Source organism: Globicephala melas, chromosome 6 (genome assembly GCF_963455315.2).
Source record: "Globicephala melas chromosome 6, mGloMel1.2, whole genome shotgun sequence".
Taxonomy (NCBI): domain Eukaryota; kingdom Metazoa; phylum Chordata; class Mammalia; order Artiodactyla; family Delphinidae; genus Globicephala; species Globicephala melas.
This window is the reverse complement of record NC_083319.1, coordinates 1,192,578-1,217,844: the sequence shown is the minus strand read 5'-3', so window position 1 is coordinate 1,217,844 and position 25,267 is coordinate 1,192,578. Positions and strand designations below refer to the sequence as shown.

Below are 25,267 nucleotides of genomic sequence, written 5' to 3'. Positions count from 1 at the left end.
CAGCTGGTCGCAGGACCCAGCTCAGCCCTTCCACCCCATGAAATGACTGGCCGCTGTGCTTGGAATCCCCATGGGCCCTGTGTGCCACCCTGGCCAAGCATCACCCCCTTCTCTGGCCAGGGGCCACCCCCATTTTGTGCAAAATAGGAATTCCAGCAGCAGGGAGCCATGTGGCAAGACCACCCAGGAGAGCCAGCAGATGGGGGCGGGGTTAGGGGACCAAAAGGACAGCCTTTGATGGGCACAGGGTCTGGGCAATGGCCCGGCCGGGTGGAACCGGCAGGGACAATTGGGATTGCTGGGACGGCTGCCCAGGCTGAGGGTCTGGTGTCTCAGGCCCAGCAAAGGAGCCTTTCTTCCAGCTCAGGACCCCAGTGGGAAGGGTGGGCGACTCGGGACGTTGCTGGGCCTCCCCAGCCCCGCCGGGCTGGGTTCCAGCAGAGAGACACTGGGTGCGGCAGGCCAGCACAGGGCTCCAGGCCCCGTTTTCCTGCCAGCTCTCCTCCCCCGCCCCCAGGCCCTTTCTTCCACCCCAGAAAGTTCAGAGGAGCCAGAGGCCTGCAGTTTAGGCTGAAATGTAAGGGACAAAGGCGGCCCAGAGAGAGGCCTGCACATGAAAGGGCAGGAGACACTGGTGCTGCCGGCCGGCCCCTGCCCCCTCCTCACCCCTCTAGGCCCAAGGGAGCCCCACCAGACCTGAGAGGAGGGGTCCTGGAGAACAGAGAACTGGACCCTGCCCTGGTGCTCGTGGCAGGGGCCCAGACTAGCCTGGGGAGAGAAGAAGGGAAGAAGCCAGGGGACATGGAACAGCCACGGCGGAGACTGGGAGCGAGTTCTCTCCCAGGGAGACCAGGGCGGGAATCCCCTCTTGGCCCAGAGACTTCCTTCGATGGGACCCTGGAAACTGGGCTGGGGGACAGGCGGCAGGGAGGCCCTGGCAGGAGCCCACCGGCAGGAGGGGGCTCTGGCGGGGCAGCCCCAGGCCTTGGGCCTCCGGGAACCTCAGCAGGGGTGGGGCTCCAGATGTGCTGCACATGGCTTGGCCCTGGCTCCAAGCAGAGGCATGCGGCTGCAGAGAGGTGCCGGGAGAGGCCCTCAGGAGAGGGGTCCTCAGAACCCTCCTCCCCTCCGACAGGATCCAGACCTCCCAGGGGGGCCGGTTAAGGTCTTGGCTGTCCCTGGCTCAGTCTCTCCATCGGAAGCCACAGTGTCTCGTGGCTGAAACATCTCCTTCACTCACTGCGCCCTTTCTACACGTGCTCATCAAGTCATTCAACAGACGTTTGCCGAGCACCTCCTATGGGGCCAGAGGCATACCAGGCTGCGTGCATGCACAGTGAGCGAGGGATGCTCACGGACTCCATGGCATGTGGGGGAACCCACCACCGGTCCAGGGGAGAGCAGGCTTGTCAAAGGCTCCCCGGGTCAGGGGAGGCCTGTGCTGCCTCGTGAGATGCAGCAGACAGACAGGAGAGCAAGTGCGGTACACATGCCCTGTGGAAAGAATCACAGTGCAGGAACAGGCATATCAGAGAGCCTTCGGTTGTCCTGACCAGAGGTGTCTACTCTCTTGACTTTTGTACTTGCTATTCTCTTGCTTTTCTTTATAGTTTTCCATCTCTCTAAATAATATATTGTGCTATTTCTCCTGGTTGTTTCTTTTTTTAGAATTTTATCTTTTATTTATTTTTGGCTGCGTTGGGTCTTTGTTGCTGCGTGAGGGCTTTCTCTAGTTGTGGTGAGCGGGGGCTACTCTTGGTTGTGGTGCGTGGGCTTCTCATTGCGGTGGCTTCTCTTGTTGCGGAGCATGGGCTCTAGGCGCGCAGGCTTCAGTAGTTGTGGCACACAGGCTCAGTAGTTGTGGCGTGCAGGCTCAGTAGCTTTGCGGCATGTGGGATCCTCCTGGACCAGGGCTTGAACCTGTGTCCCCTGCATTGGCAGGGGGATTCTTAACCACTGGGCCACCAGGGAAGTCCCTTCCTTTCTTCTTTTTTTTTTTTATACTGGAATACTGTTCTGGGATTTGCTTCTTTCACTCCCACTGTATTTTTGAGATTCAGAACGCTGGCTTGTGAAGCTGTAGATGGTCCGCCCCGTTGCTGCATCGTTCTCTGCTGTGAGTGTTGCAAAGCTCGCATTTCAGCTGTGAGTGTGTCGGGGGTCCTGGCTTCAGGCTGTTTTCACTAAGATTGCTCCTGTGCACATTTGCACGCGGGCAAGCCTTTCCCTGGGGAATAGCCTAGGAGCTGGTGACCAGAGCGCACCTGTGTGTGCAGGTTCACCTGCAAATAGCTGCACTGTTTTCAGGATGGTGGCGCCACCTGGCGATCTCAAGAGCACACACCACCATTTTGGTTGGTATTGTGCAACTCTTGGCTTTCTCTAGTTGCGGTGGGCAGGGGCTACTCTTCGCTGTGGTATGCAGGCTTCTCATTGCAGTGGCTTCTCTTTTTGCAGAGCACGGGCTCTAGGGCATGGGGGCTTCAGTAGTTGTGGTTCGCGGACTTCAGTAGTTGTGGCTCACGGGCTCTAGAGCGCAGGCTCAGTAGTTGTGGCGCACGGGCTTAGTTGCTCCACAGCATGTGGACCAGGGCTCAAACCCGTGTCCCCCGCATTGGCAGGCGGATTCTTAACCACTGCGCCACCAGGGAAGTCCTCTCTTTGAGCTTTTAATGTCATTTCCTTGATTACTGAAGAAATAGAGTCTTTCCTGTCTTCCATGAGGCATCTTTTCAAATCTTTGTTCATTCTCTAGGGATTGTTTATCTTTTCCTTATAGATCTGCAGGAATTCTTTATGTATACTGGGGACACGAGTCCTTTGCAGTGAAATCATAGAAGTGCTTGATTAGTCCAGATGTATCCATTTTCTGCTCTATCATTTGCTCCTTTTGGGTCCTGTACGCATAATCTACCATGAGGTATTTATCCACCGCTAATGGATTGGCATAATCTTGTTTAAAATATCCTGTTAGTGGGAATTCCCCAGTGGTCCAGTGGTTAGGACTCCACGCTTCCACTGCAGGGGGCACGGGTTCAGTCTCTGGTTGGGGAACTAAGATACTGCATACCGTGCAGCAGGGCAAAAAAAAAAAAATCCTGTTAACATCTACTTAATTTCTGCAGCATATGTTGTTATTTTTTTAAATTGCTCAATCATTTTATTTCTGCCTTTTATCTCTTTTATTCTTCACTATTCCAGGCAGATGCTTCTGCACTTCGTTAGTTTCCTCAATCAAGTCTTTGCCTTCATGGATGTTTTCTATAAAGTGTGTTTGTTTTCTATTTCACTAATTTCTGCTCTAACCTTTATCATTCTTACTCAAATATAACTTTATGTGAGCAGGAGTTTTCGTGTCTCTTTTGTTTGGATGTTCCCCAGCATCAAGAAAAGTGTCGGAGAATTCCCTGGTGGTCCAGTGGTTAGGACTCCACGTTCACTGCCAAGGGCCCGCATTCGATCCCTGGTGGGGAAACTAGGATCCCACAAGCCACGCAGCGTGGCCAAAAAAATGTGTCGAGTACATATATATAGTCAATAAAAATATTTTAATATAATGTGTTATAATTTCTTTCTTCTATATTCTTTGTATTTATTTCTATTTCTTTTTCCAACTTCTGAAGTTCAATGCTTAATTCACTTCTTACAAGGCTTTCTTCTTTCCTGATGTATCTAAGTGTCTATATACATTTCCCTCTGGTCTCTGCTTTTGAGGCACACTCTTTTTATTTTCATTTAGATAATTTTTTTTCATTTTCATTGTGATTTCTTATTTGATGTATGAATTGTTTAGATGTGGGTGTGGGTTTTTTCCTTTTTTAAATTTATTTTTTCCTGTTTTTTATTTTTTGTGTGTTTTTTCTTTTTTTCCTCCCCTTTTTTTTGTTTTGTTTCTTTTGGTTTTGTTTTTTGGGGGGAAGTGTGTGTGCTTTAATATCCAAAAGTCTGGGCTGTTTTCTAAGGTACCTGCATCGTGGTTGCATCATGTAGTCTGCATGAGAGCAATCTTCCGATATTTGTTGCATTGCCTTTTGGGCCCAGCATGTGGTCATGAATAGTTATAGATGCTCTCCGTGTGCTTGAGAAGAATTCTCCAATTAGTGAGTGTCTCGGTCTGGATTTGTCCATTAGATCAACATTACCAATAATGTTCAAATCTACTATATCCTATCAATTATCAAGAGATATATGTTAAAATTTCTCACTGTGATGGTGAGTCTGTCAATTTTTCTTTATAGTTCTGATAAGTCTTGCCGTATAGATAGATAGATAGATAGATTTTTTTAACATATCGTACAATAGCAAAACCAAGAAATTGACATTGGTACAACCTAAGGAGCGTACTTCTCTCTCACTGGTTTTACTTGCACTCATTTGTGTGTGTAGCTCTCTGCAATTTTACCACACGTGTAGCCTTATGGGACCACCACGACAAGCAAGAAATTCAATTGACCCATCCCCACGAGACCTCTCACACCACCCTTCAGCCAACCCACACCCTCCATCTCCATAATCATGTTATCTCCCGGTTGGTACATGCATGGGTCACACATAATGTATCCTTTTGAGATTGGCTTTCACCACCCAGCATAATTTCCCTGAGGTGCATTCATGTTGCTGTGTTATCAATAGTTCCTTCCTTTTCATTGCCGATTTGTATCCCGTGGTGTGGATGGACCATAGTTTCTTCAAACAGTCACCCATAGAAGGAAGGACATTTGAGCAGTGTCTAGTTGGGAGCTACTACCAGTGCAGTTGCTATGAACAATCATATACATGTTCCTGCGTGAAAATAAGTCTTCGTTTCTCTGGGATAAATGCCCAAGAATGCAATCGCTGTGTGTATGATGTGTTAGGGTGCTCCAGAGAAAGGAAAGAGAACCGACAGGAATATATATATGGGGGTGGCAGGGAGGAGAGAGGGAGAGAGGGAGAGAAACAGATTTATTTTAAGGAATTGGCTCATGCGGTTGTAGGAGCTGGCAAGTCTGAAGTCTGCAAAGCAGGTCAGCAGGTTGGAACCCAGGAAAGACTGGATGCAGCAGTCTTGAGCGCAAAAGCAGTCTGCAAGCCGACATCCTTCCTTTCGGGGTTTCTTAGTCTTTTCTCTTAAGGCCTTCAACTGAGTGGACGAGGCCTACCCACACTATGGGGAACAATCTGCTTTACTCAAAGCCCACTGGAGTAAACGTCAGTCAACTGAGTGGATGAGGCCTATCCACACTATGGGGAACAATCTGCTTTACTCAAAGCCCACTGGTGTAAACGTCAGTCGTATCGAAAACATACCTTCACGGCAAATTCTGTGTTTGACCAAAGGATTGGGCACCCTATCCTAGCGAAGCTGACACGTGAAATTAACCATCATACGTGGTGAGTCAATTTTATGTTATTTTATTGGTTTTTAAAAATAAATTTATTTATTTTTGGCTGCGTTGGGTCTTCATTACTGTGTGCGGGCTTTCTCTAGTTGCGGCGCGCGGGGGTTACTCTTCCTTGCGGTGCACGGGCTTCTCATTAGGTGGCTTCTCTTATTGTGGAGCACGGGCTCTAGGCGCGCGGGCTCAGTAGTTGTGACACTCGGGCTCAGTAGTTGTGGCACGCGGGCTTAGTTGCTCCGCGGCATGTGGGATCTTCCCGGACCAGGGCTCAAACCTGTGTCCCCTGCATTGGCAGGTGGATTCTTAACCACTGCGCCACCAGGGAAGTCCCTTATTATGTGTTTTCTGATTTTTTTTTCTTGTAGAGTTGAACTTCTTTTCCCTTTTCTCCCCCATTTCGCTGTCCCTCCCTTCTTTGGAAGGTATACACCGAATAGCAGTTATTTTATCTGGTTCTCCCAGTTATTGTAACATACATATTTAATAAAATAAAATATAAAGTTAATATCTTTTCCCTCCTTATGATCAATTATACTTTATTATTTTAACACTTGATGAATTTTTAAAATTTACTATTAATTAATTAGGTTGCGCTGGGTCTTAGTTGCGGCAGCTGGGCTCTTTGGTTGCGGCATGCGTGTGGGATCTAGCTCCCTGATCAGGAATCAAACCTGGGCGCCCTGCATTGGGAGCGCAGAGTCTTAGCCACTGGACCACCAGGCAAGTCCCTGAACAATTATACTTTAGAACTGTTTATCTCCAATCACTCCTCCCCATTTTTATGGCATTATTGACGTTATTTGGGTCCTGTCCTGCTCTCCCACAAATCATCATCATTAATTATTGTTACAACGGAGACAAAAAACGGCGATGTTTTGCCGACAGCCGTGTGGATGTGCTGTCTTGGAAGTGGGTCCTGCCTGTCAGTCGGCATCAGGGGAGACTGCAGCCCCGGCAGATCATCTTCACCGCAGCCTCACACGATTCCAGGCCAGAGCCACCCAGCTCCTAACCCACAGAAACGGCAAGAAAATATGTTGCCTTAAGCCACTAAGTTTTAAGTTGCCTCGTTCTGCAGCCACAGCTAACTGACTCACCCCGGTCTGTGATTCCTTCTTGAACTGTACCTTCTCTCTGAAATCCTTCTCTGGAATTTCCTTTAGTCAAGTGCTGTTGGTGGTAAACTCTCAACTTTGTACGAACATGTTTTTATTTTGCCCTCACCCTCAAAAGACAGTTTCTCGGGACGTGGGCCTCTAGGTTAATAATTACGTATAGAATCTCAGCCACTGACGGCGTTTCACTCTCTCTGGCCTCTGATGTCACTGTGGCAGCTCTTTTGTAGCAAATTGTTTTTCTGTTTCTGGATTCTTTAACAATTTTTTTTTCTGTTTATTTTTATTTTCTATTTTTTTCTATAACAAACATCTATAAGCTACATAAAACACACATAGGCAACCCCCAACTAAAATCCTTCCATAGCTCTCTAACAGAGCTCAGGAAAAAGTACAAACTCCATCCATAGCCCATCGTGCCCTGGCTCTACGCCTCCTGAACTCTTCCTCTTCTAAACCTCTCCATTCCTGGCATGACCCATGTGCTCCCTTGCCTCTATCTCACTCATCATCTGAGGCTTGGTTCAGGTATCCATTCACCTTTCAACTTGTCCAGGAGAGGTTTTCCCTGAACTGTCTCTTCACCCCTCCCCCAATAACCACACCTGCCCCCAACCCCACAGTAAAGGTTAGAGACGTCTCCCTCAATGTCTTTAGCAATCTTTTAAGAGAAAATGTCATTTCTTTTTATTCGTCCTGGCTGGGATCCACTGGGATTCCTGGATCTGAGAATTGATATTTTTAGCCAATTCTGGAAAAATTTAAGCCAGTTTAACTTCATATATTGTCCCTCCTTCCCTAGCCTCTCTCTCAGGAAATCCAATCAGACAAGCAGCCCTCTCCCCCTTATCTTTCAAGACCCTCCTCTCGTCCATATTTCTCAACTCTGTCTCCCTGGGCCGTGTTCTGGACCATTTCCTAAGCTCTGTCTTTCAATTCACTAAGTCTCCCTTCAGCTATGCTGAAATTTTCCATCTGAGGTCCATTTGAGTTTTAAATCTTTATATATATTTTAAATTCCTGGTTCTATTAGACTCTTTTTCATGTTATCGGTCACCTTTATAGAAGAAAAGATTACACTTTTTTTTAACAGAATAAGAAACTATAAAGACTATTCCTTGTTCGTATTTTCTGGGGTCTCTTTTATTTCTTCAGGCGTACGAAACACAGCCATTTTATGTTCTCTGATTATTGAATATCTGAATCTGCTGTTTCTGCTGGCTCTCATGGTAGATTCTTTCCTTGTGGTGTTTGTGAACATTTTTTTAAGCTGGAGATGCTCATTTTCCTTGGAACTTGGTCTGTAGGAAATCCTTGAGGCCTGGTGGAGTTGAATTGCTCTAGAGCAGAGATGCTCAGCTAAGGGCAACTTTGCCCCCGGGCACTGGCAATGTCCAGACATTTTGGTCATCACAACTGAGTGTGTGTGTGTGTTGCTGGCATCTAGTGGATAGAGGCCAGGGATGGTACTAAACATCCTACGGGGCACAGACAGCTCCCCCAAGACTTAACGCGGCCCCAGACATCCCCCGTGCACGGCTAAGAAACACTCGCTGCTCTAGCGAGGACGTTTGGCTTCCACCAGCCGCCTGGGCCCCGCCAACCTGGGCCACTTACAATTCTCCCCTTGGGGTCTCTAGGGCCGCACAGGCAGCCTGATTTCAGACTGCAAATGAATAGGATGCATTTTCCACCCTGCGTGGAAAGCCAGCGCCACGAGGCCTCTCCCTGAGTCGCGGGTTTCTTCCACACTCACCCTGCAGCTGGAGGGTCCGCCTTCTGTGGGCAGTACCCCTGGGGCAGACACTGGCTTCTGGTCCTGCCTTCCAAGTTCCGCGAAGACCTCAGGGGGAAAGCAGATACCCTCAGGGCAAAGGCTACCCCCTTTGCCGTTTCAGCCTCTGCCGGTTCGTTCCCTCTGTATCCAAGGTGCAGGGCTGGGCAGGAGCCAGTCAGGTGAAGCAGGAAGTGGGTGTTCCCAGGGACGGAAGAGCATTTGCAAAGCCCAGAAACGGGAGAGCCCCGGCCGGCAGGGCTGGGGGCCGGGGATGTGGAGGCTGAACCCTGCTTGGGGCCTGGGTCTGCCCGTTTGTTTAGCATCTAAGGTCCGTGGGGAGGACCAAGCAGGCCAGCTTTGGCCCAGGCACGAATCCAGTGAATCCCCAACACCATGCCCTCGGGGCTCCCCTGGAACTGGACACAAGCAGAACCCCCTTCTTAGAGGCCACCCTCCATCTGCTCCTGACTGAGGGACAGCCGCCTAGTCTTGAGCAGGGCAAGACGCCCTTGGACCCCCGGGGCCAATCACCCACTGGACCTGCAGGTGTCCCAGCCCGCCCCAGGTTCTCCTACTCCGGGCCCCATCTGAGACACCACAGCGGGGCCTCCAAGGCCGCAGTCACCAGTGCATGTGGCGCTCTCTGCTGGCCACTCTTGGGAACGCAGCCTAGTGTGATCAGTGCCTTCCACTGGAGACCCCAGGTGGGAGGGGAGACACACCAGCTGCCAGGACTGCCCAGATCTGGTGAACACGAGGGGGTGTCCCCCACTGTCCACTGACAGTGGCAGGAGCAGCTTCGGGCTGTGTGTTGGCATGATGGAGTCCCACCCCAGGTCAGGCCCCCAAGACCAAGATGGAGTCAATGTCTGGGGTCTCAGAACATCCTGGGGTTAGGGGAGCCCAGACTGGTAGGGAGGAAGGAGGGCGGTGCTCGGGCTGGCCAGGGCGCCTTCAGCCTCAGGGCTGAGTGCCAGGCCGCGAGGCCCCTCGTCTGTGCCTGGGGCCGGCTAGATGAAGGTGGAGTCCAGGGGCCCAGCGTCCTGCTGGCTGAGGGCACGGGCCTCAAACAGCTGCTTGATGAGGGCGGACTTCTCCTGCTCCAGCTGTGTGATACGCTCGCTCTTGTCGGTCACCTCCTGGGCGGGCAGGAGGGCAGTCAGGGCCTGCCCAGCCTCCGGCCCCGGGCCACGCACCCCGCCCACAGCTCACCTGGGTGAGGAGCCGGTTCTGCTCCTTCAGCATGAGGACGGTCTGCTGCTGCCAGCTGGGGACCGCGGGCGAGGCGGGCGCCAGGGCGGGGCCCAGGGGCCCTGAGGAGGACGAGGGCAGAGCCTACAGGAGGGCACGGTCAGGCAGGCCTGGCAGCCCTGGCACAGCCCCTAGGACAAGGGTGAGGGCGGCACCGAGCTGGTCTGGCGAGCACTCACCCTTCCAGCACAGGCCGCGGCCAGCAGCTCCCCCAGGCATCGGGCCACCTCCTGCACCTTGGGTAGCAGCTGCCCCAGCAGGCGGGGGCTCCCCTCAGCCCCGAAGCCCTGGGAGGAGAGTGGGGGAGGGGTGGTCAGAGCGCAGGCCGGCCAGGGTCAGCCCCAATGCCTCGAAGGGGGTCCCCACGGGCGGGGGAAGTCACTGCTGTGAGCTGAGGGAGCCCAGGGGTGTCGCAGCAGGTGGGGAATATCACGGGGGGGGCGTGGCCCAGCATTCTGGGTGGAGGGACAGCCACTGTGCCCAGCTGGGGGTGCCCGGGTTTGGGTGGGTGATCACTGTGTGTGTTGGGCGAGGGCCACTCTGCCTGGGGCTGGGGGGCAGCCTAGTCCTGGACAGCATCACTCACGGCACTGGCCCTGCTTTGGCCCAGGCGGCGCTGGCGCTCCTGCACGCGCTGCAGCTGCTGCTGGTACCACTCCCGGCCCCGTGCCATCATCTCCAGGCCCTGCAGTAGCACCTCCTGCTCCTGTTCCAGCTCCTTCATCTGCTTCAGCTGCGACACACGGGCACGCGCCATGCCAACGGGCGTAATAGCGGGTGCCGCCTGCACCTGTCTATGTCCGCAACTCACCCAGCCCGCACAGGAACGGGCCCACCGGCCCGTGTGCGCACACCCGTACTCGCGTGAGCCCTCCTGCGCTGGGAAGCACAGCCCGCCTCCTCCTCCGGGGGGCCCTGGCCTTCCTCAGGCCCTCCACGCAGCCCTCCCCAGGGGAACCTTCCCCTCTCTTTACGGCGAGTGGTAGCCCCTGGCTGCTGGGCCGGCCTACCATAGCAGGGAAGCAGGCAGGGGCCAGCGCAGTGCTGAGGAGGGGGCCAAACGTTCCCCCTAAAGGACTTCCTGACCTGGCCGCGGGCCGGCCCGCAAGGGGATTCAAAGCAGGATGGGGAGAGAGGTTTAGAACTGCCGACGTTCCTGCCACAGAATCCCCCAGAACCCAAAACCAGCTGTCCCCTCCCGGGCAGAGGGGTGGTCCAGCAGGCCACGTCTGGGGGCCAAGGCCAAAGCCAGGCAAGATGGAGAGCCCCCCAGAGCCCCCCGGGCCCTTACTCACCAGGTCGCAGTCCACACCGTTGGTGATGGTGTGTCTCCGACGTTCCCCTCGGGCACGGGGGCCCCACCGGGCGTCCCCCACGCCCAGCTCCCGGGCCCTGCAGGCCACTGCATCTGCAGCAGAGGCGAGGGCCTGGCTCACTTCCAGGCCTGCCAAGTCAAGCTTGACTCCCCCAGCCCCGCAAAGACCCATCCCGGACCCCCTGCCAACCAACCCCAGCCATGCAGAACCAGGTGTGCCGGCCTGCATGCCTCGGGATTCCTCAGCAATTCAGAACCTCCGCACCCTGCCGGTGCCAGGCTGGGGTCTGGGCCCCACTCGACCTCCACAAGCTCCCCTCACACCTGCCTTGGGGAGAGCCGTGTGGCCGCTGAGGCTGCATGTTTGCACACACCCCACACACACGCCTCAGGCGTGAGCTCCCTGAGGGCAGGCGTTTCATCTGGCTCATCTGTGCACACCCAGGGCCCGCACCTCAGGGGCTCAGAGGCTGCTAGGTACGGAGCCAGCGAGGCGGCCTCTGGAGTCCACTCCTGTCTCCTTGCCCACCCAGGCCCTTTAAGGGTGACTGGAGTTCACGCAGGAAAAACGTGGGGCATGGGTGGCAGAGACCTGACTTCTCCCGGGAAGGTGACTGCAGCATAAAGTTAGTTCCCTGCGTGTGTGCACCAGCCGTGCCCTCAGCAGGCAACTCCTACAGCAAATGTGGCCAGCTGCAGTCGGCTGGGGGCTGGAAAGCCAGGTACTTCCCTGGGAGAGCCTCCTGGAGGGCCAGCAGGCTTTCCTGGGGGATGGGGGCGTATGTGCAGGGCTGCCCAGGAGGGCAGGAGTGGGGTGCAGGTGAGGAGGGCACCCTCCACTGGCTCCCTAGCCCTGTGCCCCGCCCCGCACAGTGGTGGGCGGGTGGTGCAAGAAGGGGGCACAGGTATGCCTGCTAGGGGCACACCCAGAGGACTGGCACCAGGTGGCCACGCAGGCCACCAGCCAGCCCTGGCAGACAGGCTCCAGGCAGGCCGAGTTCACGTTCCAACCTGCCGGGCTGCCCGGCAAGCAGAGAAGGCACCGCGGGGGAAGGGGGACAGGACACCCCGGAACACCTTGGCTCGTCTGCACTGTCAGGTCTGCAGGGCAGCCCCGGGACCCCCAGAGGACGGCACGCTGGACGCCCAGCGGCTGAGCAGCAGGCAGAGGCATCAGCACCTGTGTCTGGGCCTGATAGAGCAGCGGGTACTTATGGAGCCCAGGCCGGCCTGCTGTGCACTCTGAGCTCCGAGAGGGAACAGGAAGCGGGACCTGGGCCTCTGAGAGGGCTTGGGAAGCTGTGCGCATGGAGGCCTTTCTCCTCCCGGGGTGCTGGGGGCTCTTGGAGCTCAAGGTTTGGCGCCCAAAGAGTGTGCCACACGCCCTGGCTGGGCCTCTGCCTGCAAAAGGTGACAGCGAGAGCCCTGGCCTGAAGCCTGGAGAGGGACGGATGTGAACCCTGCCCCGTGGTGGGCAGCAGCCAGGTGCCCGACCCCGGAGCTGGACCTCACAGGGCTGCAGTGAGGGGCCCCATGTCACACAGGGCACCAGGGCAAAGCCGGGGGGACGACAGGACTGAGGTCGCCAAACCCCAAACCCACGGCTGATTTCCAGCTGTGCAGCCGCGTGGATTGCGCCAGCCCTGGACTCAGGCCAGGCACACGCAGAAGCCCACTCCCCCTACACACACCTCGGGGACAGGGAGGCTGGGCAGCGAGGCGCCTGCATGCGGGAGCCCTCAGCCTCGGGTGAGCTGCTGGATTAGCTCACCAGGGAGGCTAGGGGGTCGCCGCAGCTCCAGCTGGCAGTCTCGGGCTGGGGAATATGTCCAAGCCTGGGCGGGGGGGTCCAGCGAAGCTGGCAGAGCGGTGGGCAGCACAGAAAGGGCTGGCAGCTGCCCGGGTGGAAGGCCTGCACCTGCACAGGCTGAATGGGCCGAGGGGCCCAGCCCCCGCCCACAGCCATAAAGCAGGTCTTGTTCCCAGGGCAGACTCTGGGGGACAAACAGGGGACCATTCAGCCATCTCCTGTCCCTGCCAAGTGGACCGGACGCCAGGCCATCCCCAGGGGCTGTGGTCGGTCCCTCCCAGGTGTCAGAGGTGCCACGGCTCCAGGCCTGGAAAACTGGGCTGGAGACCACCCACCCCTCTGCCTTTTCCCGGCAGCTACGCCAGGTCCTCCTGCACCACCTCTGGCAGCTCCTGCCTGCCCCGGCCTCAGAGCGGGGCCGCGGGCCCAGGCCCCTTGGCGGAGCCGTCAGACTGAGAGGGACTCAAGAAGGCAGCAAGGGCCCTTCACAGTCTGGGGGTCCTCGCTCTACACCAGTGAGAACTGCCTCTGCCTAAGTCACCAGGTGAGCCCAAGGGCCCAGGTGTCCCCAGGTGTGGGCAGTTACTGGAGGTGGAGAGCCCCCTCATACTGGACAGGTTCCCCGGTGCCCCGCTAGGATTTGGTACAGAGTGGGTTCCTGGTGGGGTTTGCTGAGTCACCCACCAGCCCCTTGGCCCGGGTCCCTGAGCACACCGGCATGGGGACGAGGTTTCTTCCCCTCCGGGCCGCCAGGTGTGTACCAGGCTCAGAAGCCGATGAAGAGCTGTCCGCTCTTGTCCCCCCGCTGGGAGATGCTCGGGCACCACTCTTCGGTGCGCCGGCGAGGGGAGCTACGAGGCGGGGCCGGGGTCCGCCCCGCACTCACCAGCGTCCGTGTTCGGGCTCCGCTCCAGCGCCGCGCCCTGGGGCCGTTCGGGCTCCTCCGGGCCGGGCGCCGCCTCCGCCGGGCTGCACAGCTTCTCTAGGCTCCGGGCCGCGCCACCCGGGCCGGCCGGCGGGGGGCGCGCGCCCAGGGGCAGGGGCTTCCTCTCCAGGACCGTCCGCGGCTCGTCGGCCGGCGCGAACACCAGGCGCTGCGGCGGCGGCGGCTGCCCCCCGGGCCGCGCCGGGCAGCCTCCTCGGGCCGGGGCGCGCGCCGGGGCCCGCGTGCCGCCGTCGGCGCTCAGCAGTGAGGTGCGCAGGCCGGCCACGAAGCGCTCGAAGGTCAGGTAGCCGCTGGCCGGGGCCACCTGGCGCAGGCCCTCGAGTACGCCGCGGGGCAGCTCGCGAGCGTCGGCGCCCTGCCAGCGGGACTCGATCTCGCGCAGGTGCACGATGCCGCGCCGCCGGTCGTCCAGGATGTCGAAGAGGGTGCGCAGGCTCTGCAAGAAGGCGCGCGGCAGACCCTCCGTGCCGGGCGCGGGCGCGGAAGGCGGCCCGCGGCCGGGCTCGGCCATTGCGGCTCCGGCCATGGGCGCCCGCCGGCACGCCTCGGTCCTCGGCCTGCCCCGGGCTGGTCCCCGCGTGGCCCAGAGTCCGTCCCCGCGCGCCCCGACGGCGGGCCCGGCGGCACGCAACCCGTCGCGACAATAGCTGCGACTTTTTGAATGGGCTTCCTCGCGTTGTCAGCGCTCATTAGCATTCGCGGCGGCCATTGGCCGAGGCTGACCCATCTCCTCTCCGATTGGCTGAAAGGCCGGCAGCCCGGTTTGATTTTCGAGCGGAGGGGTCGGAGCCTCGCGCGGAGGCCCCCGGCCAGTAGAGGGCTGGGTCCCCCAACTCTGCCTCCCTCCCGACCTCGCGGGTGGGGGAGGGACCCCTGAGCGGCCCCCTTATACTTCCCAACCCCCACCACCCCAGCCCTCCCGCCGCGGTTCCGCCCTTGCGGGGTTTGGCCGCCCAACCCACCTCCCAAGGGCGGGGCCAGGCGCCCGGCAGAAAACCTGTCCCCAGGTGGCCTCCTGGGATATGGATGGGGAGCACAGCCCTCCTGACACCCACCTTCCCCCTCTAGCTCCCCTGGGCGCTCTTCGCTGAGGGTCCCCCGGCGCAACCCTGGGGCTCCTTTCTCTTGCGCCAGGCGGGCCCCAAGAGGATTGTGGGCTCCAGCCAGCTGGGCGCTTCCCCTCACAGAGGCCTCTCTGTCCCCACGGCTGCTAGCTTTTCCTCTGGCCCCTGGGGATAGCCTGGCCTTTCCTGTCGGCTGCAGGACAAAGCCACGTTTCCCGTGTCCCCAGATTCCCGTCTGCTCGCAAGGTCCTCTGCTCCGGCCCCTTACTCTGGCTGGTCACTTCCTCCAGCTGCTCCTAGGGCTCTCATGGCCTCCTCAGGCCAGCTAGGCAGCCGTGTGTACCGCCGCCACCACTGCCTCTGCTTCATTTCTAGCCAGGATGTGGTCACTCCATCTGGTCAGTCTGGGAGGGGACAGGGCTTAGCCTGCAGTCCAGCTCTGGGAGGCCATCTCAGGACCAACCGGTGGAACCCCTCCCCCAAACCAGGGAAGTACCCCCCCCAAACCAGGGAAGTACCCCCTGGGACCCCTGCCTTCACCACAGCCTGTCCTCAGACCCTGCCCTGCTCCCTCCCCTCCCCTGACAGTTTTCCACATGCAGCTGGCGCCTTGCCACTGAACACTGCACATGTGTTATCTGCTGCTTCAGAAGCAGACTGTCCGCCTTCAGGGATAAAACAGCAAAGAGTCGCCAAACACTTCCTCCAGACAGGCTGCTGGCACAGGGCTCGGCTCCACCCTCTGGCTGGCCTGCCTACCTGGGTCTCTGTGTCCTTGGGCCCCAGGCACTGCTCTGTGTCTCAGGCTGTAGGGGCAGCTGCCCTGGCCAGGGAGTGTCCTGGGTCCATTTCTCCCCTGGGGTTACCCCTCAAAGTGAGGACTCTTTTGTGGTAAGGAATCTGGGGGTTACCTAGAAAGCTGTGAGCCTGGAGTCACCCCATGGAGACTGGTCCGTCCCTGTCTTCCCAAAGTGTCAGGACCAGCCAAAGTCCCAGGGGGCATTCAAGCCATTTGTCCTACAGTTCACCTCCCCCCTCCTTCTCTGCTTCCAGCAACACCCCCCCACCCCACTCCCCTATCCTTAGGGTACCAGCATTCCCTCACCTCTGGGCCTTTGCACTTGGTGGCTTTCCTACCAGGAACACCCTTCCTGTTTGCTCCTGGCTGCGCCCTGTGCTCTCTGGAAGCAGGGGCTGGTCCTCAGTGGTGCCCCGTAGAAACCACCCTGGAGGTCGCAGCAGAAAGAGCATCTTTGTGTGGGATGCCAGGGCAAGGCCTGTGCGAGGGGGAGGCCTGGGGACAGCTCTATGGGGGTCAGTGCGGGTGTGGAGGCCGGCGGCCGGCGGCCAGCGGACAGTGAGTGGTACTGCTGCCTCTCAGGGCCACGTGGCCAGTGGGACCCAGACGAGACTAGGGCCCTTGTGAGCCTGCGCCCACTGTGTTGAGGAAGCAAAGGCCTCTCAGGGCATCTAGGGCTGTGGGGAAGGTGGCCCCCGCTGGCCCTTGGTCTGTGGGCTTTCCGTGGCCCCGGGCTAGGCACTGGAGGAAGCCATGGAGGCAACTGGAATCAGTGGCAGCTCTGGGCGTGGGACTAAGGCGTGGCCCCCGTGTCCTTCTTATCCTGAAGTCTGATTTCCTCCTTCCAAGCTGCTTTCCAGCCTGGCCCACTTTCCCAGCATCAGCTTTCAGATTTGCTGTCACCTGGGGCAGTTTCCCAGAGCCCCAGGCAAGGCAGGTGCTCTGCGGCCCTTAAACTTTTTGAGGTAGCCACCTCAGTTGTACCTTTCACTGTGCCAGCCTGGAGCTCCCTGGAGTGGGCAGGGGCCCTGGGCCCCTCTGTCCCCAGCCAGCACGGGGTGTGGGAGGAGGGACAGGCACCTGCCTCCCGTCCGGAGCGGACCCCAGGGCTCTCTGGCCTCCACTCCCACAGTGACAACCAGGAACCCTTGTTGGCCTTGGGGTCCTGCTCCCCCGAACCCTTTGGACTAGGCCCTAGTCCAAAGGAAAGGTGGCTTCACGGCCACAAGCGTGCCCTTGGCAGGGGTCCGGGAAGCTGTCGCCCGCCCCTGCCTCCTTGCTTCTCCCGCGTGTTTGCGCCCCGGCTGCCCGGGTGGGTCAGCTCTCGTGCTCTTGGCCCTGCAGGGGCCTCTGGCTCCCCAGCCCCGATCGTCCCAACCCTGCTGATCTCCCTTTCACCCACGCCTTGAGGTGGGATTTAGGGGTTACCCTGACCAAGATGGACCCCAAGTTGATGTTCTGACACCTGCCTTCCAGGGCACGTGTGCAGGGGCAGTAAGAGCTGGGTGGACTCTGGCCTGGGGTGTGGAGCCTGCTCTGCTCCCTGCTTCCCTGCCTTTCACGTCCAGCTCCAGCATCTGCCCCGGGCCGCCCTTCTCTGCCACAGGCTACAGGAGCAGGCCATCCACTCATTCAGCACGCGCTCTCGACCAGTTGTGTGGCCCAGTCACTGTGCTAGGCTTGGGGTCCAACACGTTCGTTCCGTTAACAAACACTGACTGAGTGTCCACTGTGTGCTGGGCGTGGATCTAAAGTGAGGGACAGGGCTTCCCTGGTGGCTCAGTGGTTGAGAGTCCGCCTGCCGATGCAGGGGACGCGGGTTCGTGGCCCGGTCCGGGAGGATCCCACATGCCACGGAGCGGCTGGGCCTGTGAGCCATGGCCACTGAGCCTGCGCATCCGGAGCCTGTGCTCCGCGATGGGAGAGGACACAACGGTGAGAGGCCCGCGTACCGCAAAAAAAAAAAAAAAAGAAAAAAAATTAAAGTGAGGGACAGAGCAGTGAACCAGACAGCATCCAGCTCTCATGGGGTTTACTTCTCATCGGGAAGTCAGGCAGGGAAGAATGTAGAAAGGCACGAAGGAACAGAAGAGGATGGGAAGGTCTCTCCAACTGTGACTTGTGAGGCGAGATCTGGCAAAGTGGGGCAGAAAGTCACGTGACTTTCTGAGGAAGAGCCATTCAGGTGCAAAGGCCCTGAGGCAGGCTGACTTCTTTCAGGTCCAGGAGAAGGTACAGTGGGCCCCCAGGAGGCTGTGAAGCGCCACGTCCTAACCCAGAAAGGGTAGTGGAAGGGGTGGGGCTCTATGGGCAGAACCTGCCTGCCAGGAGAGGCAAGGGCCTTAACACAGGTTCCCTGGGACAGGCTGGGGGAGATCTTACTTTTCATTTTGGGTCCTAAAGCACCATTTGAACTTGTTTTAACCATGGGCATGTATTACTTTCAGACTTAATAAAACTCATTTCTAAAAGAAAGTTTTGTCTTCAAGTGGCTGAAGCTACTCTTTCATATTTTTCACAAGGGAGTTTGTAAACAGCAAGATGTTTAAAACCAGATAGCTAAGGAACAAGGCAGGGTGAGGGGCAGCTCCTGCGCGGTTCCGGTCACGTGGCAAGGGGAAGGAGGGAGGATGTGAAGAAGGGAGCCCCCAAGGAGGCAGGGTGGCCCTGCTGGGTGGCACCCAGCCCTGCTGGTGATCTGGCTCTGTCCTCCCCAGCCCAGCCGTGAGTTGGCCGGCCTCTTCACTGAGCCCCGGACTGTTGTCCCCGGCGCCAGGCGTCTTGGTAAATGCAAACAGGTCCACGGGCAGGGACAGACCCTAGCCTCTCCCTCGGGTGCCCCGCCCCCCAGGGCTGTGGGCAGGTTGGTGAATTAGAACTGAAGTCAGTCCTCCTGCGCCTCAGTGGGCAGGGGCGGGGCTCGGCGTGGCCTCCGGGGCCGAAGAGAGGCGGGGAGGATCGGGGGCGGGACCGGGGCGGGATCGGGGCCGAAAAGAGGCGGGGCGGGCGGGGGTCCGCGACCCGGCCGCGCTGGGCCTGGGCGGGGTCAAGGCGGGGCGCCCCGGGCCCGCCCAGCTGGGGTCCGCACCGCCCGCCGAGTCCCGTGACGCTGGTCCGAGAGCGCGGGTCACGAGTGCCAGCGCGGCCGACGGCGGCGGCGACATGGCCTCGGAGCTGGACGTGCGCGCCCGGCTGCAGCGCGCCGGCCAGGAGCACCTCCTGCGCTTCTGCGCCGAGCTGGCGCCGGGCCCGCGTGCCGCGCTGCTGGCCCAATTGGAGCTCCTGGAGCCCGAGGCGCTGCGCGAGCACTGCCGGCGCGCGGCCGCCGCCTGCGCGCGCCCTCCGGCCCCCGCGCCTGACCTGGCCGCGCGCCTGCGGCCCCTGCCTCCCGAGCGCGTAGGCTGCGCGAGCGGGGTCGCCCCCCAGACGCGGCGGCTCTGGGAGGAGGAAGGTAGGCGGGGCGGAGGTCCAGGCGGCGGGCGCCCCAGCCTCCGGAAGGCGGCCTCGCCCACAGCGCGGGGCGACAGGGGAGGGGGTACTTGGAGTTCAGTTTGCCTCCTTCGTGAAATCGACGCTCTCACACGCACCAGCTCGGGGCTGGGGTTTGGAGCCCCCGAACGCTGCCATGCTGGCAGCCGCCCCTAGGCCGCACTCCCTGGGGAGAGTGTTTTGTGCTGGGCACGCCTGGATGGCCAGCTGCCCAGCCCACGTATTGACAGCAGGGGACCCATTAGACACTTGCACACGCTCCTTTTCACACCAGCGCCGGCGCAGCTGCGCCCTTTGCCTCTTGGCCTGGAGGGGAGGCAGTCGCTCCTGCAGGGGAGCCTGCCCAAGGCCCCTGCTGGACAACTCCAGCCAGGCCCACCTGGTGTTTCCTCTGGAGGACCTATGTTGGGAGTGAACCCAGGAGGTTATGGTCAGTGCCTCGGCGGGGCCGGGGCAGGGTTAGGTTTGGGTGAGGCCCAGGCCCAAATCAGAATGTTATCTGGATCGTTCTGTTCTGCGACTATCAGACGTCTCACCGTCCCAGGCACAAGTTTGGTTTGCTCTAAAACGAAAGGGTGGTTGTGTGACGGGTTCCAGGCATCCCCTCATGGCGCCCCATGCCCCCAGGTTTCCACCAGATCGCCCTGAACAAGGTGGCTGTGCTGCTGCTGGCTGGTGGGCAGGGCACTCGCCTGGGCGTGACCTACCCCAAGGGCATGTATCAGGTGGGGCTGCCCAGCCAGAAGACCCTGTATCAGCTGCAGGCAGAACGGATTCGGCGGGTGGAGCAGCTGGCTGGCGAGCGCTATGGGACCCGCTGCACCGTGCCCTGGTGTGCCCTCCTGCGTTACCCTGGCCCCAGAGTGATCCGCCCCGTGTAGCCCTAGCCCTGTTCTACACCAAGACTTGAACCCCAACCCCAGCACAGCCCCGGACAGAGCCCAGCACCCACCCAGGCAGAGGCCTGACCGCTGCCCTAAGGCTGCACCCTGATGTCAGCCCGTCTACCGGAGGGGCCAGGCCTTCCAAAAGCCTGGCTCAGGCTTGCCTCCCCTTGCAGGTACATCATGACCAGTGAGTTCACTCTGGGGCCCACAGCCAAGTTCTTCAAGGAGCATGACTTCTTCCACTTGGACCCCAACAACGTGGTCATGTTTGAACAGCGCATGCTGCCTGCTGTGACCTTCGATGGCAGGGCCATCCTGGAGCAGAAAGACAAGGTTGCCATGGCGCCAGGTACACCCCCCCATCCCTGCGGCAGGGAGGGTCCGCCAGGCCTACCACGTGGAGCTGGCTGGGGGTCGGGAGGCCGGGGACAGAGGCCGCATGGTCCTGAGCCAGTGGCCTTCCCTCTCTGGGCCTTGATTCCCACCTGTCACGTGGAACAGCCGCAGGGCTACTTGGATGGCGACAGACAGCGGCCTCAGGCACAAGGCCCAGCCCCGGGGGCCCTCGCCTGCCTCTAGCGCGCCCTCAACTAGCTGGCTGAGGCCGGCAGGAGCCCTTCCAAGACCCTTTGCTTTCTCCCTCTGCAGATGGCAACGGGGGCCTGTACTGCGCGCTGGCGGACCACCAGGTCTTAGAGGACATGGAGCGGCGCGGAGTAGAGTTTGTGCACGTGTACTGTGTGGACAACATCCTGGTGCGACTGGCCGACCCGGTCTTCATCGGCTTCTGCGTGCTGCGGGGTGCCGACTGTGGAGCCAAGGTGAGCCTGCCGCCCCCTCGCGTCGCCCTCGCCTCTCCTTTCCGCCCGCCCTCCGCGCCCCGCCCTGCCCTCCGCGCCCCGCCCTGCCCTCCGCGCCCCGCCCTCCTCCCAGGCCCTGGCCCCGCCCCTTCCTCCCCCGCACGCCGGGCCCGACCCAGTCAGCTGTCCCCGCCCGTCCGCTCGTGGCGGCCGCAGGTGGTGGAAAAGGCGTCCCCCGAGGAGCCGGTGGGTGTGGTGTGCCAGGTAGACGGCGTCCCGCAGGTGGTGGAGTACAGCGAGATCAGCCCCGAGACGGCCCGGCTGCGTGCGCCCGGAGGGGGCCTGCTCTACAACGCGGGCAACATCTGCAACCACTTCTTCACGCGAGACTTCCTCCAGATGGCCACCAGGTGTGCAGGGCGGCCAGCCGGGCCACAGGGACTGGGGGAGACCTGAGCTGGGTGGGGCTGTGGGGTGCGGTACGGAAGGGGTCTTGCGCTCAGACAAGCTGGAGGCAGCAGAGCGCTCCAGTATCTGGTACAAGGCTGTGGCCGAGTGGGCGTGGCCCTGCTCCCGGGTGGGGGCCGTTGCCCGTAGGCACCACGTCCACCCCGTGGCTTGGGCAGGGATGTGGCCGATGGTGCCCAGCTCTCAGGCCGGGGTGCATGAGGATGCCTGGCCCTCCAGAGACAGGGCTCAGCCCCCACCGCCCTGTGCCTGCTGTGTCCATCTGTCCACCTGCCCCGGCTGGCCGGGCATGGGGGAGGTGGGCTGGGGCTCCAACATGTCCTGTCTGAGCTGTGTCTTTCCTCCCCTTGGCCTCCTGTCCCCCAGGGAGTTCGAGCCCTTGCTGAAGCCACACGTGGCTGTGAAGAAGGTCCCCTACGTGGATGAGCAAGGGAATCCAGTGAAGCCACTCGAGCCCAACGGGATAAAGATGGAGAAGTTCGTGTTTGATGTGCTCCCGTTTGCCAAGTTAGTGGAGAAGTCATTCATTTCTTCCTCCTTCCCTTCCCTGACTTGGTGGTGGTTCTGAGGCCCAGCCAGGCAGGGAAGTGGAGGCTGGGGGCTTCACAGTGGGAGTGCCCTTTTGCAGGGGGGAGCTGGGGGGCTGCAGGCGGGTCTCAGGGCAAGAAGGCCAGAAGAAGCAGCCCCTGGGGTGGGAGCACAGGGAGCGTCTGGGGCAGTTGGAGCCCTTGGGGTTGTGGACTTTGGGGGGCACCCATGTTCTCTCCTGAGCCCTCCACCTGCCCCTGGCCGGGAGCTAGGAAGCTGTTTCCAGGCGAGGTTGCTGGGGGCTCCCAGGGTATGTGGCCCTCACCCTGGGGTCCCAGGTTCTGGGGTGGGGTTGGTGGGAAGGGGAGGGAAGGGAGGACTAAGGGCAGCTCCGGAATCTCAGGAACAAAGACTCACGCGGTGCCTGCGGGGCCCTCCCCAGCCTGCTGCCTGCAGACCAGACCCCCACGTAGTCCTTGTCGCCCGGCCTGGCCTTCACCTGCCCAGGACCAGGGCGTCTGGGCTGGGAGGTTGGGTCCCCAGCTGTCGTCCCCGCCCTCCCAGGAACTTCGTGGCCTTCCAAGTGCTGCGAGGGGAGGAGTTCTCCCCTCTGAAGAACGCTGACTCGGCTGAGAGAGACAACCCCTCCACGGCGCGGCGGGCCCTGCTCGCTCAGCACCACCGGTGGGCCCTGCAGGCGGGAGCCCACTTCCTGGACGCACACGGGGCCCGGCTCCCCGAGCAGCCCAGGTGAGCGTGGGCTGCAGGGTGCGACCCGAAGGATGGGATGTCAGGGTGTCGCGGCCCAAGCCCCAGCCCCAGGGCCCTGCTGGCTGTGCTGTGGTCTGAGCTGGGGTGGGCACTTCCGCCCCGGCCCCACACCAAAGGCAGATGGCTGTGTGCCCGGCCCTCAAGCTCTGCTCAGAGCCCCAGGGGACATGGGGGTCACGCCTTCCCTGCTCATCAGAAGCTCTGAAGCCAAGACCCAGGCATGACATCCAGAAAGCGGCACCAGGTCATTTTTCAGGGTGGAGAAAGAATAAGACCTTAGGTGTCTCCTTCTGTGATTGTCGGTGCCCGGGGCCCAGCTGTCCGCGAGGAGGGCGGCAGGTGTGGTGGACAGCTCGGCTGGGTGGGGACTGGGCCAGCCAGTGTGGGAGGGCAGGGGAGGGCCCTGGGGTACGCACCCCCGAGCAGATGCTGACAAGTGCACCCCCCAGCCCACCCGGCAGCGGAGAGCCTCCGGTCATCTGCGAGATCTCGCCCTTGGTGTCATACTCCGGAGAGGTGAGAGCCGCCAGGCCCATCTGGGGCTCTTCTGGGGTCGGGCTTGTGTGGTCAGAGGACGGGGGCGGGTTGGGAGCTTGGTGGGAAGTCACAGCTCTGCCTCAGTCGACGAGCGGGGTAAGCGGCCCCTTAGTTGCAGAGAACTTTCCGAGACGTGGGCTGCGGTGAGGTGTCGAGAGGCCTCGAGGGGTCAGGGAGGACAAGCCAGGTTCATCGGAGCCTGGGGTTTGGGCCGGTGGGAACGTCGCTGGGGCAGGAGACCTGGCTCCCCTTTCTCTGGAAAGTTCTGGCCTGCACTGGGGGACGGCTTGCCCTGACCTGAGGTCTCAGGACATCCAAGCCTTGTTTCTAGAAGCCTCTCTCCCCTGCCCCTCGCTGACTCCAGGCTGACTTGGCATCTCACCCGGAGCCCAGGGGCTGGATACCTGGGCATCATGACCTGCTTGTTTCCAGGGACTGGAGGTGTACCTGCGAGGCCGGGAGTTCGGGTCCCCACTCATCCTGGACGTGGACACGGCCAGGACACTGCAGGCCTGACTCCCTCCTAGACCTGCCGGCCCCGGGGTCCCCAAGGCTGAGGAAGCAGCCCCGGCCTGGGCTCCAAGGAGGAAAGCAGGCTGCTCTGAGTTTCTGACTGAGAACATGGACCACAGAGGGTGGGAACTGTCCCGCCTCCTGCTCCCCTGGGCCCGTGACCGCAGGCCCGCTGTGGGCCCACTCGGCCTCTCTGGCTTTGCTTCTGCTGTGGGGTCCAGGCCGCAGGCAGAGGGACTCAGGACCTTGCGCAGTGGGGCTCAGAGGAGGCTGATGGGGCCCGAGGGAGTGTAGCCGCTCCGGCCTGAGCTGAGGCCTGACGGGACAGGACGGGGCAGGACGGCATGGTGGCTCCCCGGCCCCAGGCGAAGCCGCCCGGTGAGAAGCAGCAACCGCCCCGCGCTTCTCTGCAGAGATGAGGACAGTGTCCTCCCCTCACAGGGCGACAAGTTGGAAGCGGCTGCCCCTCCCTCCCTGGCAGCTGAACCTAGGGGCCGCGGCCCAGCCCCCTTCCCCGCCCGGCTGAGACCGACAGCAGGTCGGGATGGCTCTCCGGAAACTTGGCCTGCACGCCTGGCACTGAGTTCTCTCGAGTTCCGCCCGAGGCCTCGGCCCCCAGGAGCCAGTGGGACTGATGCCGGTGCCGGGGGCTCCCGTGGTGGCTGATGAGTCTGGAGTTTCACCAGGAGGGGAGCGCCGTCCCCGCCCAGCCTGCCGGCAGCTGCTGACGGATCCCGGGGCTCACACTCCGCCCCTGCTCTCTGGGGCCGTGGCCCCCTTGCTGCACCCCGGCAGCCTGGCCGAGGCAGGGAGAAACCAGCTGGCTCTGGTCTCTTGCCCCTGGCGTGGCTGCTCTGGGTGCCAGTGCCCGATGTCCCATCTGGAGAGCAGCAGGCGGCACCGGCCTCTTCCTGCTGACGTGGAGCGCATCATAAAACGCAGCCTGCCCAGCCGACGCCGCCCGCCCCCTCGCCGCTCCACAGTCCACGCGCAGCAGTGCTTTCCCCCGGGAAGGATGCTGTCCGGCGGTGGGTTCAGAGGCGGTGATCCCTCTAGCGACTTGGAGTGGACGGTGGCTGCGTCCACGCCTCCCGACCTGGGCGTGCCGGCGGGGTCAGGGCCACGCCCAAGGCCCACAGGACGACTTTGCATCCACCCAGGCGCTGCCACGTTTTTCAAGCCTCAGAATCGAACCTTGTGCCTTAGTTTCCTTCTCCCCGCTGCTCCACAGGCGAGCAGAGGGCCTGGGGCAGCGGAGGGTCGCCAAGGGGGAGGCCGAGGTTGAGGCTCCCGCCGCGGCCCAGGGGCTCCTGACTGCCACACCGGGGCACCCGGCAACCTTTTTTCTACACAAGTACAGTTAGTGGGGTAAACTGTTGAAGCAGCTCGCTTTTGAAAACGCTTTCTATTTCCACGTGAAGTTTCACACGTAGCACAGAGGGGTCCGGGGTATCCTGCACTGGGTTTCCTGCAATGTTTGCATCTTCCGTGATGCTAGGACACTGTGACCAGGAGACCCTGGTTGTGCTGAGCCCTTTTTCACAGGTGAGGCTCCCCTGTGCCCACCTAGCACTCGGGGGCAGCACGGTCGGTGGGTCCCTTCGCCACAAGGGCCTCCCTCCTGCTCCCTTGAGGGCCACACGCCCCCACCATCTCTAACCCAGACGGCCGCTAGTGAAGCAATTGAGTTGAAAGACGGCAGACCCTCGATTTTCCACAGAATGTGGGGATTCCCAATAAACACGAGGTGCTATGATGCCGCCTGGCCTGCTGACTGCAGTTTCTGACCAACACGTGTGGGAGCAACACCGCGGCT

General features: G+C 60.4%; 2 protein-coding genes across 4 annotated transcripts; one reads left to right on the top strand and one right to left on the bottom strand.

The window, feature by feature from the left end:
- Positions 1-5,461: 5,461 nt before the first annotated feature.
- SAPCD2 (suppressor APC domain containing 2) lies at positions 5,462-14,127 on the bottom strand. 3 transcript variants are annotated; one of them, XR_004035491.2, is made up of 6 exons: positions 13,536-14,127; positions 10,820-10,932; positions 10,111-10,257; positions 9,704-9,811; positions 8,253-9,608; positions 5,462-6,389 (listed from the first exon to the last, which is right to left on the bottom strand). XR_004035491.2 is itself a non-coding variant. In XM_030838234.2 (6 exons), the coding sequence occupies exons 1-6, from the start codon at positions 14,119-14,121 to the stop codon at positions 9,284-9,286; spliced, it is 1,206 nt and encodes a 401-aa protein (XP_030694094.1). In that variant the 5' UTR covers positions 14,122-14,127; the 3' UTR covers positions 5,462-9,283. The 3 variants fall into 3 exon arrangements, 2 of the variants coding, with proteins under 2 accessions (XP_030694094.1, XP_030694093.2); XM_030838234.2 differs by having other exon boundaries at positions 5,462-9,412; positions 9,486-9,608; XM_030838233.2 differs by having other exon boundaries at positions 5,462-9,608.
- Positions 14,128-18,620: 4,493 nt separating this feature from the next.
- On the top strand, positions 18,621-25,267 carry UAP1L1 (UDP-N-acetylglucosamine pyrophosphorylase 1 like 1). The gene is made up of 9 exons (XM_030838230.3): positions 18,621-18,909; positions 19,575-19,779; positions 20,008-20,183; positions 20,483-20,655; positions 20,851-21,044; positions 21,469-21,609; positions 22,195-22,380; positions 22,851-22,917; positions 23,371-25,267. The coding sequence occupies exons 1-9, from the start codon at positions 18,621-18,623 to the stop codon at positions 23,452-23,454; spliced, it is 1,515 nt and encodes a 504-aa protein (XP_030694090.2). The 3' UTR covers positions 23,455-25,267.